This window comes from Microtus ochrogaster, chromosome 8, assembly GCF_000317375.1.
Source record: "Microtus ochrogaster isolate Prairie Vole_2 chromosome 8, MicOch1.0, whole genome shotgun sequence".
In the NCBI taxonomy this organism is placed as follows: domain Eukaryota; kingdom Metazoa; phylum Chordata; class Mammalia; order Rodentia; family Cricetidae; genus Microtus; species Microtus ochrogaster.
In genome coordinates this window covers 59,241,053-59,257,154 of record NC_022015.1, presented here as the reverse complement: position 1 = coordinate 59,257,154, position 16,102 = coordinate 59,241,053, and the positions used below count along the sequence as shown (strand labels likewise).

General features: G+C 38.5%; 1 protein-coding gene across 1 annotated transcript in view; it reads right to left on the bottom strand.

Annotated features, from left to right (window-relative positions):
- Positions 1-3,624: 3,624 nt before the first annotated feature.
- Uhrf2 (ubiquitin like with PHD and ring finger domains 2) overlaps positions 3,625-16,102 on the bottom strand; it is a 76,137-nt gene continuing 63,659 nt past the window's right edge. The window contains exons 10-16 of the mRNA XM_005352130.2: positions 13,245-13,351; positions 11,121-11,283; positions 10,218-10,358; positions 9,443-9,539; positions 8,934-9,091; positions 5,540-5,638; positions 3,625-4,625 (exon numbers count right to left, since the gene is read on the bottom strand). Of these exons, the coding sequence (XP_005352187.1) occupies positions 4,479-4,625; positions 5,540-5,638; positions 8,934-9,091; positions 9,443-9,539; positions 10,218-10,358; positions 11,121-11,283; positions 13,245-13,351 (912 nt within the window). The 3' untranslated portion in view covers positions 3,625-4,478. The remainder of the gene's footprint in view (positions 4,626-5,539; positions 5,639-8,933; positions 9,092-9,442; positions 9,540-10,217; positions 10,359-11,120; positions 11,284-13,244; positions 13,352-16,102) is intronic.

The following is a 16,102-nucleotide window of genomic DNA, read 5'->3' as shown; positions in this document are numbered from 1 at the left end:
TCCACCTCTCAGAGGGCAAAAAAATCTCTTATTTTAGAATTAGATTTCTTTCTCTAATGACCCAAACAAAGGTATACTTAGAAAATGTGGCAGGTGGCAGGATCTGCTGCCAAGAACTGACAAAGGTTTTCCAAAAGCGATGTTTTTAAAAATGATACCGTGGTGTCGGGCAGTGGTGGCGCATGCCTTTAATCCTAGCACTTGGGAGGCAGAGGCAGGCGGATCTCTGTGAGCTAGAAACCAGCCTGGTCTACAAGAGCTAGTTCCAGGACAGGCTCAAAAACCAAAAAAAAAAAAAAAAAAGATGCCGTGGTGGTTTTGATAGGCAACCCAACCCTCTCCTCCTCTTCATTGTTGCTAAGGGGATATTTGTACAAACCCGTTAAACATTATTTCAATTTACTCCCCATCAAAGATGCCTTGCTTTTCTGTTAAAAATTAACTTCTAAAATGTAAGATGATGTTGGATTGGGCATGTAGCTCGGTGCCAGAGCCTTTACCCAGCATATGAGGGCTTGGGTCCAATCTCCCACAAAGCAAAACATGCAAACTTAAGTGAGCAAACTGAAATGAACATTGGACAGAACTTACCTAAAGTGGATGGGCCTTACTGCTATGGATTTTAGGGAGAAGAGTGAACCAGTATTCATTCCTCAATTGGAATCAACACATCACTAACAGTATTAAAAGCAGCAGGATTGGGGGGCAAGGCAGGGAGCCAGCTGCAGGGAGCTCTGCAAACCTAAGAAACTGAAGTCTATTTAAAAAGCAATCTGTGGGGCTGGAGAGATGGCTCAGCGGTTAAGAGCATTGCCTGCTCTTCCAAAGGTCCTGAGTTCAATTCCCAGCAACCACATGGTGGCTTACAACCATCTGTAATGAGGTCTGGTGCCCTCTTCTGGCCTGCAATACACACAGACAGGACATTGTATAATTAATAAATAAATAAATATTTTAAAAAAAGCAATCTGTGTGCTAAGAATCCCATTTCCTTATTTACTATTTCTATTATCACTAATGCTGCCTGAGTCATGTTTAACCCATATGAACTACAAAGATTAATTTGATATGCACAAGCCAGGGTAGCAAAGGATCCAGATGAAATTTATAACTACTAATGAATAATAACTAATATCCAAAATCTTGTGCCATCCTGTATGCCCTTTGGTGCATGCTCAACCTGTAACGTGACTAAAAGATCTGCTTTCACAACCTGCATCATTTTTAGTTTGCACTTGCTGGTCTGGGTGTGGGTCTGTGCATATGTGGAGGATAAAGGCAGATGCCACGGATCTTTCCTTTACGGTTCTCCATCCTTATTTTTTGAGATGGTTTCTCACCTAACTTGGAGTCCAGCAATTCAGTTAAGTTAGGCTAGCCAGTCCATAAGCCACCTGTTTCCTCCCCTCCCCAGGTTAAGGTGCATGCTGCCATCATGGCCCTTTTCATTGGCTCTAGAGTACTCGGGTCCTCAGGCCGCTTGTCAGGAACTTAACCAGTTGAGCCGTCACCCCAGCTCACACACCCTTATTCAGAAGAGAGCAGTGTTGTCACAAGCACCTTGGTTTATATTTGACCCCTCTGACCCCTTGCCTTTTGTGGGAATAATCCAGGGCCATTTCTAAGAGTAGGGAAGCTGTGCTGTGGTCAACAGGGATAAAGGTTGGACCAAGGACACAGAAAGAATGGCAGGAACAGGAAGAGATCTGAGCAGACAAGGCAGGAAGTCACCAGCATGCTATGAAGGTGGCAGGTGGAGAGGAAGCCTCGATGGGGTGGGGTGTCTTTCCATGGAAGCAAACACTCTTCACATTTAAAGAGCTTTTTAACGGAACTGCATGACAGGAATCAACTGGGTGCATTAACAGGCCTCGTGCTTTTCCAGCAGACTGAAAAGCTCCAGGGTGGCTTCAGTCTTGTGCACTGAACTTCCATCACACTAGTAAAAGCACATGTGTACATCTAAGTGTGGAAGTTTTATTTCCTACACAATGTGTTTTGGAAGATCATTGGGGAAATTTCCCCAGAGTGTTTTTATGAAACAACTGAAGTCCTGAACTCCTGGAGAACAGCTTGGGATGCAGAGGCCCAGAAGTGGTCAAGTCATGCTTAGGAAAACAGACTTCCCTAGTGGTGCTGCACTGAGGGTTTTACCCCACACTGATGCCTGTTTTCTGAGCAGCCACAGGGCCAGGTCAGGCATTCTTTATAAGTCTGGCATAAAGACAGGGTAACAATAAAGTCAACATGCTTCTCAACACAGAAACTACAAGAAATATTAAAGCCCCCCACCAACAGAAAAATCTAGACCAAAAGACAATGAGAAAAATACTCTCCATAAGAGACAGATGGACAGGCTATTCAATTTGCCAATGAAATGGACAACAGGCTAGTCATTTTGGAACAAGGAATCTCACTTGAAAAAATGTCCTCCCGCCATTGGTCTGAAGGCAAGCAAGTGGGGCTTCTTGATTGATGACTGACGTGAGAAGACACACACACACACACACACACACACACACACACCACTCCTTTCCACTGGCAAGTTTAATAACTAACCACGGCACTGTGTTTCCCAGAACCTTACTTTGAACTGAATATAGTAAATCAAAAAACAAAAATGAATTTTCCGTTTATCCTTAGGTAAGAGCTTACACGGGAGAAAGTACAAGTTACAAATTTGGACTTTAGTTACCCTAGTCTACTGCAGGAACAAGGGTGGGTTTAATAATACATGCCTCTTAATGATTGGAAGGATTATGTTAATCTACATAAAAATATATATAAGTCCCAGCATGCAAGAGGCAGAGGCAGGCAGATAATAAAGGGTTCCAGGTTAAACTGATCTACTTAGTGAGCTCCAGGCTCGCCAGGGATTCATAGTGAGACCCTGTCTCAAAAACGAAAAAGTGAATAATACAAACTTTCAACATTCGTATTGAATATTAAATAACAATATTCAATAATAAATACAACAGATGTGTATATAAATCTGTGTATTTGATCTACTTTCTGAAATATCAAGTAGCACTCAAAATACTCAGAAAAAAGCTGCATATAACAAAGGAGAGGCGGCTCAGCAGGGCAGAGCACAGGCTGTTCAGTTCCCAGCGCTCACACACCAGGTGACTGAGGACCATCTTTGACTCCAGTTTCAAGGGCTCTCTGTGGGCACTGCATGCACGCACCGAGTATATGTACACCCATAAATAAAAACAAATGAGAATCTTCAACTAGTAGTTGCATATCATAAAAGTTGGGATGTTCGTTTGAAGAATATCCCCATTTACAATTAAGCCAAAGGTGAGATGTGTCCTTACTGTGTCCGCTTCATTCTAGCTTTCATACCAAAATCAAAGTAAACATGTTTCAGTAAGACACAATGAAAACCAAAAACTGGTTTACAAAACTCCACAGAACAAGCCAGAAGAATGTAAAGAAGTAAAGCTCAGCCGGGCGGTGGTGGCGCACGCCTGTAATCCCAGCACTTGGGAGGCAGAGGCAGGCAGATCTCTGTGAGTTCGAGACCAGCCTGGTCTACAAAGGGAGTTCCAGGACAGGCTCCAAAACCACAGAGAAACCCTGTCTCGAAAAAATTAAAAAAAAGAAGTAAAGCTCAATGTGCCATTGTCTGATCATAAAATATTTATTAAGGAATACTCTTAAGGAATATAGTGAATATAAAATTTAGGATCACAATGTGAAGCAATTTCAATCTTCTCAAAAGTCAGCACAGCCTCATAATCTGCAGATGGAAAACTAGTAAGAATTACTAAAGCGGCCAGCCTAGACAGAAGTGGCTTTCATGAACATGTACAACTAGAGCTTCAGACGCCTCTGTCATTGCAAAACCACACCACATTACACTAATGCAGCAACAACGCATTCATATTGTTCTCATTAGTCATTAGTAGTCAATTGGCATAAAACACCAGAAAAAAACCACAATGGTGATCACAAATGAGTTAAAAAGTGAACCTGTTCTTGTAAAACACACACTGTGATGGAAACAGACACATTTAAAAAAGTACTATGCATATTACAGAAGCTGTGTTCATTCCACAATCTCATCTGTCTTCTTTCCTGGAAAAGCAAATTACAAGAAACAGGCACAACTAATATTTGGGAGGCAGTGTGTAGCTAAAATCTCATTTAACTAATTAGTCAATGATTTTTTTTTAAATCCCCATAAATCTTTTCTGTCCTGAGGTAGTTGCAAAATAAATCATAAATTGGGTATCAACTACAGTGGAGGCTTTGACTCTTCATTATGAGTTGTTACTGAGAAGAACTACCTTTTGATATCTAAAAGACAGTGAAGAATGGGCCTCTCACTACACACACAGGAGGATGGCTGTGGGAAAGAGGAGCAACTGCTTCCAAATGAGAGACATGGTCCAGCATTGCTTTAACCACCCCCACTCATTTTAGACTCGATACTGTTCAAAAGCCACTGGAACAACACAGAAGCACGCAGATCACCGCCCTTTGCTGTAGCCAGGGAAAAACTGGTCAAGTAGAGTCTGCAGAGTCTCATTTAGAATCATGACGTAATTCTGGCCGAGATCATGCCGGCAAACAGGGCAGGAGAAAACCTGGGCCTTAAAGGAGCGCTGTAAGCAATCCTAAGGTAAAAACAAAGGAAAATACACATAAGGGAAGGGGAGAGGGATGGAGGAAGGGAGACGGGGAGAAAGCAAGAAAAGAGGGAGAAAACAGCTACCATCATATGGACTCAATAGTAATGTTCTTAATAAAATAATAAAAAAAATGTTCATTCCAAGAGAACAGTTCTGAAGGCCTGAATCAGCACCACACTGTCTATAGTCATAGCTTTACTAACAGACTGTGAAACTTCCAGTAAATGACTCAAGTAGCTTGTGCTTCGATTTCCTCAGCTAGTGAGGTGATGCTTCCCACTACACCTTAACCTTATTTAATCTTGAAAGAATTCTGCTGCACAGAATTAAAATATCAAGAGGTCCTCTGAAGTACGTTCAGTTGTACTAAATCCAGAGCTTACTGACATACGGGTAGGCATGAATATGTACGTAGAAGATGTTTCCATCTCACAAAGGAAACTAAAGTTAAAGTTAGATTAGCACACAACACCACACGTGGTACGGCAAGCTTTTAAGCCCATCTTAACCAAAGCTTGATTTTCCTCTTCAAGTGCCTCGAGAGACAGCACAATACTCAATTTCCCTGAACATCCTGTCAGAAAGGACATTTTATTAAATACATGGAGCTCTTTCAGTTTGCAGTACAGTGTGTAAAATACTTGCCAACTATTACAGAGAAAAAATAGTGGCACTGTGGTGTCTTAGTCTCCACTCAACCCTTCCTCAGCTCACGTACAGTAGAATACATCTAACTATAGGTATGAGAATTACTGTTATTATGTAATCTTAAATTGCATTTACCATCAAGATGTAAATGAAGTTTTCTAACTAGCAAAGGGCCCATGGTTACTCATATGCTAAAACTGGTGGCACCCACTGTGTGGCCAGTCTAGAAGGGAAGGTGACACTGTACTCACCTTACAGACATTGTGCAAGCACTCTGTTGTGACAGGCTGATACACCAGCTCCTGGCAGCACACACACATGAAAGACTGTTCCAGTTTTTTCAGAAAATTCTACAATGATGCCCAACAGGAGGAAAGAAGAAAAGATCAACAGCTCAAATATACTAATGAATTCTAAATGATGACATAAAATCTTTGTCACTTTTAACAGGCTTTCTACTAGGAAATCAAGTAGTGACTTTCTAAGATTAATTAACTAAATGAAAGAAACTAAGGAAACTTTATCAAAGTCCCTCAAAACTTGCCAGTTTAGTGGTAATAACTATTTTGTTTGCTTTTGTTTTATTTTGGGCGTTGTGCTTAACAGAGAGAGGCCTTTCCTAACACAGAGCAGGAGGCAAACTATTCTTCCTTTCTGCATAGTGGGAGCTTCCGCCTTTAGAGTTCTGGGGTAACAGGAATGTGCTACCATGAGCAGCTATTTTTGACTTAAAGGGGCAGGGATGAGGGAGCTGGAGGCAGTCAGACGGCTCAGCAGAAACAAGCCTGATGTCAAGCCTGACAACTTGAGATTCACCACTGGGAACCACATGGTGGAAAGTGAGTTATCCTCTGACCCCCAGGGGCATACCAAGAAACACATCCACACACCACGTCCCAAGGAATGTGGTGTACCACTTGCCCATCACTGTATATACAAGAGAAAACAGGCAGCTCATCACAAGGCCAAACAGTACTCTGTCCTTTTTACTCTGTAAGTTCCACTGCACAGATTCCAGCAAATTAAATACATTAGCTGGTCGGTCTTTCCCTGTAACAAGCTACAATGTTCTGTCTCTGTCTCTCTACTAAAACTGCTCTAGGAAAGAGCTCTATAGTGTCCAGTGCAACTTACAAATCCTGTATTTTCCAGGGGGGTAGGTAGTATTTATTTATAATGGAGTACAATTGCAAACGTACTCAAATGATATCCTGCATCTTCAAAAACCATCATTAGTTCCAATTTGTCCTGGATGTGTGTGCCTTTCCTTCCTTTCTTCTTGAGAAAGGTCTCACTCACTATGTAGCCCAGGTTGGGCTGGAACTCAGATTTCAGCTTGACTCTGCCTCTGCTTCCTGTGTGCTAGAATAAACTATGCACCACCATGCTTGGCTTGTTTTTGTCTATTAAACTAGAAAAGAATGATTTTCTAACAGTCATAAAGATGATCATCCATTTGTTTTTTATTATAATAATAATAATAATAAGATACTCTTTAAGGTTTCTTTTTTTCACTAATAGGAAGACTTTACAAGCTCTTCAAATTAAAGCATCAATAAATGTTATATTTTAAAAGATGTCTTCACATTAAATCAACTGAGTTACAAATAAAGCATTAATGTGATACACTAAAGAATATGTCACTACAGCATTAATGTGATACACTAAAGAATATGTCACTACATGTTCAGAGTAACTGCCAGCTTCAAGTCATAACAGCTGGATGAGGCATGTCAGGTCTTGTTAAGAGTAGGACGTCAATGCCCACACATTTCTGTTCACTCAGGTGGCTTCTCTCACTGCAGTAGTATCTGCTTTGTCCCATCCTATCCTTATCTGGAGCTCACTGAAGTTATCTACCACTAACCAGCCATATCTTCCCCAAGAAATCTAACTGTTCATCTAAGTTATGATTAACAACTGATGTATTCTGTGTAGCCCAAGGGAAATGAGTAGGACTTTTAGCTGAGTCCCTTGTCTAAAAAACAAGTAATACCTTTCACAGAACAAAATCACCATATCCAGGATACTTAAAAAACAAAATCTAAGCCCCACCTTATCAAGACTAACCCAAGATATCAATCACATAGATTTCTGATATAAAGCCAAACAGTATTTAATAAACTTTTCTAATACAATAATGGTTCTCAACAAAAAAGGTAAAACAATCACAGGAGGCCTTCCAGGCTAGATGGGTGCAGATACCCTTTACTCCCTTTAGACACATGAGACATTTTAGCTGTTGCAAAAAAGGAAATAAACGCAACAGCAAAGGGAAAAATTAGAAAGAGATGGCAAAATATAATTTACTTAAAGCTCACTCACAGCTACCATAATACTACTTTAGAAAGAAAGATATAAAACTACATCACACTCGAGAGATCAAATTAACAAACAAAATAGGAGATATAATAAATCAAATGAGGAAATAGCTCTCATTTGAAGCTTCTGATTTGGTGAACTCAGCTTGCTATGAAATTTACACATTAACCTTGTTAGCTCTCCCCCACCTCCTCTGTAACAGGGTCTGTCTCTCTGGGTCTGTCTCTCTATGTAGCCCTGGATGTTCTGGAAATTGATATGTTGTAGACCAGGTTGGCCTTAAACTCAAAGGCCTCTGCCTCCTGAGTGCTGGGATTAAAGGAATATACCACTAGGCTCAGCTTCATTTTAAAATTTAATAATTACAAAACCAAGAAAAAACTAGATTAGAAAATCTTTAAAATTATGTGTGTATTTGTGTGTGTACTGAGGTGGGGTATCTGTGCATGTGTGAAGGAAGGTACTTGTAAGGGTCCAGGAGAGAGCAATGGTCCCCCAGAGGTGGAATTATAGGTTATAGGTGGCTGTAAGCTGTCCAACCTGGTGCTAGGAACTGGGACTGGGTGTTCTGTGAGAGAACAAGCTTTTAACCATGGAGCCACCTTTCCAATCGCAGATGAAAAACATTTGAATGGATCAAGACTTGGTTTGCTTACTTAAAAGCTGAACACACAAGTTTTGAAAATCAAACAACTATTTAAGACTTACACTATTAGTGATCTCTGAACTATAATAATAGAAATCTTTCAGCTGAGTTTTAGATTCAGTTGATTAAGTTTTACAAGTGAAAATTCTTCCCAAAAAGAGTACCTCGATGTAAGTTAATTAGTTCATGATTAAAAACCAGTATCTTAGAAGTTTAAAATAAATTTACAGGTGTTTAAATTTACTGACTCTGTTAGTTCTGAAAGGTGGCGGAAATTGATTAGAAAACTACGTAAGATACAGTTTAGACTGACTTGAGAAAACCATTTCCATTATTAATATCAGAGCATCATTATTGAAGCAAAATGTTATACCGGTGATGTGGGATGCCCTTCTGTATGCTGTGAATGTTTTATTACCACTGGTTAATACAGAAGGTGATTTGGCCAACAAGCAGAATAGAACCAAGTGGGAAATCCAAGCAGAGATACAGGGAAAAAGAAGGGTGGGTGAGAGAAGTCAACAGCCATGGGGCATGTGGCAATACACAGATTGTAGACTTAGTCAGTGAAAAGCCTGAGTCATCAGCCAAACCATTAGAATATTAAGCCTCAAAATGATTTTTTATAAGCAGCTAAGCGGACTGAGCAGGACAGAGAAAAGTCTCCAGTTACTTACGGGTCCTTCTACAAGAGATGCAAGCACTTCATCCCATAGCTTCTGGTTCTGACAGTCTTCTCTGATCAGGCGTTGCTGCTGAGGGCTGAGTTGAAAGGCTTCTACTGCTTCTGTGGACTCAGATGTCTTCAGCACTTTGGAGGCACTTGGACACTCATCTAGGTATAGTTATAAACTCTGTCAGTAGGCTTGAACAGTTCTGCTTAGAAACTGTAACAATGTTTAGAAGGAAGATGAGCACATGGAACAGCATCCTTGAGTCCAGGATACTTGTTGATATGGTTATTACTCTATTAAAGAGACCGGTCCCCTCAGAAAACAAACAACCAAACCCCCCACAAAATCCTTTTATTATAATTGTTTGAGTTCCTCAATTTAGCCTCTCTATATGAAAATGTATTATTAATATGTATGCTCCACATCTCTATATGAAAATGTGTTAACATGTATGCTCCACATCTCTATATGAAAATGTGTTATTAACATGTATGCTCCACATCGCCACTTACCATCTGAAGCTGGTCTCTTGGTGGCTTCTTTGGTCTGCTTCTTTGACTGTCCCTTTGTCTTCTTCCCTTCCTTATCTGATGGGTAACCTGCTGGATACTGATGAGGGGTGTAAAAAGAAAATGCTTATTTAAATTTCATAGGGTGAAATGTTAAAATGATTTATAATTTATTGATCTTATCTTCAGATCTAAGAGAAGAAAATTTTCACATGCTTTGTTGGTGTCTTGAAAATTTAAAAAAAAGAAAAACTACATATGAAGTAGAGATAAAACATGGAGCACAGGAAATGATATTCATAGACAAGATGAAAATGGTAGTTCCAATCTCAAACAAAAAAGGAGTGCCAAATTTCCCATCTCCCAAAACTATGGATGGAAGGAGATATTAGAAACCCAAATATAACTATATATAAGGGTTTGTGCTAGCCTTATTGTAATTTGTTCTGATGTGTTTGGTTGATATCCCTGGGAAGCTTGTGGGTTTTTTTGTTCGTTCATTTGTTTGTTTTTGAAAAATGGAGTAGATCTGGGGAAGAAGGGATGTATATTGGGGGAAAGGGCACAGGGAGGAATGGAGGAAAGGCCATCTGTGATTGAGATGCAATGTATGAGAGAAGAATTAAAAAAACTTGAAAAGAAAAAAATTTCTGCTTTTCACTAACAAGTCCAGATTTTCCTGAGCACAGTCACACAGTAACATGATGATACTCTGTTAAAAGCCCAGAGATAACTGTACATTCTTTTAGCACATGAACAGTGCAGACCAAGGTCTAACCTGCAATCGCAGACACAGTCTCCTGGATCGTTCTATTCCTTCTGAGGTCCAAGGTGCAGGCTCAACATCATCTCTTCTTAAAAGATAACGCCAAACCAAGAAGCCATGGCTGGATGAAATCTCTGGCCAGTATTTCACTACCTATACATGACATTGAGATTTAAAATTTAGACTAACCATGACACCATCATATTAATAGTTTTAAATAAATCTGCTATAATTAATGCAACTTCAGAATGTTTGCTTTATCATAAGAACAGTAAATAAGTCAAGAATATTATTAACACATTGTTATGAGCTTATTTTCCATTAATCTAGTTCTTACATAAGGAAATAATTCTATAAACTTAACACAGTAACAAATTAACAGAATTTTGCAAATTAGGCAGAGAAAAATGGTGGTAGCTGATTTTTTTATTCTATATATAAGGATACAAATACATTTTTATATTGTATGTATCCTGTTTTCAAAAATCTATTGTAATTATTAAAATTAAAAGGATTTTAAAGATACATAGTAACCAAGATATATAATGGTCAAACTACTTACATGGTTTTATCATACAGACTACATACTAAATATAGAAACCTTGGGTCTAGAGTGCAGCGCTCACCCAGTGTGCACAAATCATGGATTAGAGCCCCATCAGTACCAAACAAGAAAAAAACAGAAAGAAAGCCACCTGGGCCCAAATTGTAACTCTGCCTTAGGAGCTTTCAAAGCCATTTTTCAAAATCTTGGAGTTAAAAGTTCACTTCATCTATCATTTACATTGTGGAAGAGCAGAAATGCCATCGTAACCAGCCTATCCTTTCTCTAGCCCACCCAGAGTAGATCCTTGTGGTAAACATGTCTTAAAAAGCCCCAGAATGACCAAGGAGATGTCATGCCAGATAGAGCACCTTATAAATGCCATCATATCTGTTGCCTTCTTCTGGAGCATATTTGCTGATCTTCCTCCCTTTAAAACTGCGTATCACTCTGACTGGCTTACCAGCTCTCCAATTCCGAGATTCTGCTCCAATTTTATCATCCAATGGAGCATCACAGTTTAGGGCCAATGCCCTAAAAAAAATAAAACAAAGTCTTTATACCAAGCAATCTTTAAGCATATAACTGAGTCATTAGCTCAATTAAAAAGTAAATTATGCCTTACCTGATGATTTAGATCCTATGATTCTTTCCACATTATTCCAGACAATAGGATTATGCTTTCCCCCACCAGCAGAGAAGACACATCAGTTTTCTGATGTCACCCCCAAGCCAGGGGATTGGTTCCCAGATAGCCTGTAGGGTTCTTCTGAAAGTAATAACATCTGTGCCACGTATAATAGAGAACAACTAGAAATACATGGAATCTGCTGAAGATAATGTTTGTTGAGAAAAGGGAGAATGTTGGGAAACTAAAGTAAGTGGTTGCTTTAAAAGTCAATTTTTTTGATGAAATGAGGTAAATTGCTGGAATAATGTAGAAAGAAATCCAGAAAAATAAATTTGTCAGCCAAGAACAAACAGCTTTTCTAGATTTTTCACATTCCAGACAGTAAAAATTCTGAAAAGTCTAAAGGGTATTAAAAGCAAGTGTGACATGAGCATATTCTCTGAAGACTTCCCAGAAGGATAAACTCAGGTGCATCAAAATGCCAGGGAAATCCTGACAGTGAAGAAATTAGGTTCCCTGAGACTGCTATGGTTTATTGATTACACACAACAAGGAGAACCACTGTGCAGAAGGAGCATGTTTTGGCGGAAAATCCTCTTTAGCATACAGTGGTAAATCAGTGACTATATTAGATGTTATAAGAACTTTTGATGAATATCTAGTTCTAAATGTAGCACAATCTACTCAAGTTGGGATATTCCTAACCTCGGTGAAGGAAAAACATTGCTAACACATAGGGTTAAAATTTGAGTTGGCTCAGTAGGTAAACTGCCACCTTATAAGTAAGAGGACCTAAGTTTGGATTCCTAAAACCTCCATACAATGTTATTATCAATTTAAGATGCAGGTTCACTGGAAAAAAACATGTCAGGCTATTTCTGACTTCTAAGTTATTCTTAAAGAGCTGTCTTCTTTGTAGGAAAAGGATAGCAAGGATTATACTCCTATTTTAGGATTGTGATTTCACCAGTACAACGGATGTGTCTCCTCTGCTAGTTCAGTAAAATAATCATACTGTCAGAAATAATATACAAGACATGAAACCAATATTCTATGTAACCTGGTATAAAGTCTTGAAATAATACTGGTATATTCTTTCCTTGACATAGTAATAAGAAAGTAAAGGGACAATATTTAAAACTCAATGCCTTATATTCAAAGTGCAAAAATAATCATTTTTACTCAATGCTAAAATACTCTTTATAGGATATAAAAATTCTTAACTTTTATATAGTTTACAAAATTTTTACTATGACAAGTTATAAAGCTATCTTTGCTATCTAGGGTTTCAGTTATTTTGTTAACATCAGCATGCATTTATAAAATAAAATTTAGAAATGAAAATTTGTATCCCGTAGTAGTAAGAATGACACTAGTATTTAAAATCAATGCAATGTGGATTTTTTGCAATGTATTTTTATAACTAAGAAGTCACTTTATTAATACAAATTCTAAAAGTGTTTGAGTGCAGACTGATTAAATTATCTGACATTTCACTTTCCTATTCTCAAAAGGCTAGTTCACATTAGTGAGTCACCTCGAAAACAAACTTGGACAGGAAAGATAAAAGTGTCAAGGAGAGCATCACTTTGGTTTTTGACTTATAATCACCTTATCTCCAATTTCACTTAAATCATATAGCTTCCTTTCTTTCAAAGGAAGAAATGTCAACATGTTTCAACATGTATACCACATGTATCAAATAAGGGGGGGAAATGCCACTTAAAAATTAACAAAATGACCAAAGGAATTTTAATTTCATGTAACTCCTAGTTGAAGATTGCCCTACAGCTGAAATGACAAGTGATCCTGATAGGATCTAAGTTTCAGTAAGCCCCAGATCGTACAGTCTTTAGAACAGCACCTGTTCATGTTTGTTAGTGTTTGATCAGCCGATGGTGCACCGATTCTTTTATTACCAGCAAGATTTTTCCCACCACTTCCAGTGTACGTGAACTCATCACCTCGGTCCTAGAGGGAAAGATTTGTTTAGAGCGAAATGCTTAAACCTGAGTGTAATTTTACCAATTCTCATTTTAGTCACAACATTAATTTAAGATGTTATTGACATGTTTCTCAGAGAATTTACCAAAATAAAGTAAAATGTAATAATGTGTGTAGTATACTTTCAAGTTTTATCACTTGATCTAAAGATTTTGGTTCAAAGTTCTAGTTTCCATTATCTTCAAACATGTGTGTATCTAAGTTATAGACAACATTTTACAAAGTAAGGGCTTATGGGCTAGAAACATTTCATTTAATTCAATAATAACTGACGTATCAACACTAGCTTGCAGGTTCTTTATCAACAGTGTCACTTTCAGAAACATTCCACAATGGAATTCTTGGCTGGCATCTACATCGTACAGAATTTTTTTGATGAACATTCATATTTGACATGGACATTAAATAAACTTTATAAAGTTAAGTTTACACAAAAGCTTCACCTTCGAGTTCTAATAACATAGTAATTTTGTATATTTCATATTATGAATTCATTCATGATATACTTAGGTTTAAAAAATGCGCATTACTACTATTAGTAATGTAAGCCTGGAAAATAATTTGAAAATTAAATGTAGTATTCAATACCTATTAAATTTGATAACTATGCCCAAAAGAGAAGTTAGAAAACCCTACAACCCAACAATTTCTGTAGTAGCTACAAATTTATATAGGTACAACTAAATCTTAGCCAATTCAAAGTGCAAAATAACTCCAGAAAATTATCAGTCTTTAATTTATTCTAGCAATACTAGCTGGCTAGTTATCTGGCTTTTTAAATTATATTCCCATTAATTGATTTGGCTGGTGGGGCATACACGTGCCAGAGCCCGCGTGTGGAGGTCCGAGGACAACTTACAGAGTCAGTTCTCTCCCTCTGCCGTGTAAGTCCTTAGGATCAGACTCAGGACGCCAGGTCTGCTGGTAAAAGAATACCCACTAGGCCCAGGACTTTTTTTTTATTGTAAACTCAAGATAAATCTAAGACAATGATGGTTTTTTTCCCTATTAAATTCTTTTTTGAAGGTTGCTTACTTCCCATACTGTTTTTCCCTTGGATTAAAGCCTAACTGAAACTGTATGCATTCTAAGTGTTTTTCTGAGGCAAGCATGGTGGGGCATGCTGTGACCCTAAAACTAGGAAGCGTGAAGAAAGACTAGATAAAATAAGGGACCGATTTGGGCTGCACAGTACATGATGCTGTCTATGAATGAATCAATGAACAAACAAGTGTTTCTGTAGGCTCCCAAGCCTTCAACTAACATTAGGTTTTGAAATATTTAACATCTCTATTTTTTAAAGTAAGGAGTTAAATTTTACCTACAGTGTATTCCATTTGAAGGCCCTCTAATCAACATATCCACAATGGCCCAGAGCATGCACCCTCCCTCCTTCTTTCTTTCCTCCTTCCCTCCCTCCCTCCTTACTTCCTTCTGTCTTTTACTTGTTTTTGAGACAAATCTCAGGCTGGTTTCAAACTTGCTGTGTAGCTGAGGCTGACCTTGAACTCCTGATCCTTTTACCCCCACCTCCCAAGTGCTGGGATAACAGGCATGTGCCACCATGCCCTACTAAAATACTTCCTAAATTGACAAGAAACAATCTTTCTTTCACATTGTTTCTTGATTAACTCCAGAATACCCAAATTCATAATCACCAAGTTTTCAAGTTGTAATAATGAGAGTGCTATAACAAAAAAGTAGTGAACACATAACAGAATAGGCACAATCTAAGCTAAACAGTGATTGAAGCAGAAGAAAAATAATCCTGAACCTTCTTCAAGCAGCAAACAACCAAATAATGGCTAAAATTCTATATTATACCACCAACACATTTGTACTTCAATCATTATGCTAACAAAAGCTTTCTATTAAAGCAAAAGGGGAAAAAAAATCAGCCTAGATTTGTTGTGTTTTCTGGACCATGAAGTGGCTTGTGTGCGGCTGCTGCCTAGGAAGAGTATACACAAAGCTATGCCTGCTCAACCATATAAGGCTGTCACCACCAAGAAACAGAACTTCCCATAACCCTACCCTGCTAACAAACCCATAGCCTTGTGTGTTCAAGGCAAGCACTCTACCATGAACCTACATTCCCATCCCACAATTTTCCAATCTCTACTCTACCTCACAATCTGCTAAAGGAGTTACCTAAAAATAGACTACTGTACAAATTCATGCTATCAAGCCTAGTTACACAGACCAGCAACTTCATCCTCACCTCCCCCACCTAATTACTTCAAAGCTATCTAGATATCGCCTTAATTCATCTCATGACACTCTACCATGCCTGTAAAACGAACATTTGATATTGTATGACCCAGAAATTGCACTTCTTGACATAAGCGATGTATACAACTGTTGACTAAAGTATTCTCTGTAATAGTTAAAAACTGAAAGTAAACCAGGTACTCCTTACTAGGTAAATGATTAAAGTGTGATATATTTATACCATAGACTCAGAAATAAACAAGACTAAACTACTAGTACACACCATAGAATCATGCTGAGTCACACACACACAAAAAATCTATACCCCAAATTACAGGCTACATGATCAATGCATAAAAGTTGTTGAAGTGACAAAGCTATACAAAGCTGTTGAAATCTGGGGGAGTATTTGAAGCCGGGCGGTGGTGGCGCACGCCTTTAATCCCAGCACTTGGGAGGCAGAGGCAGGCGGATCTCTGTGAGTTCGAGACCAGCCTGGTCTACAAG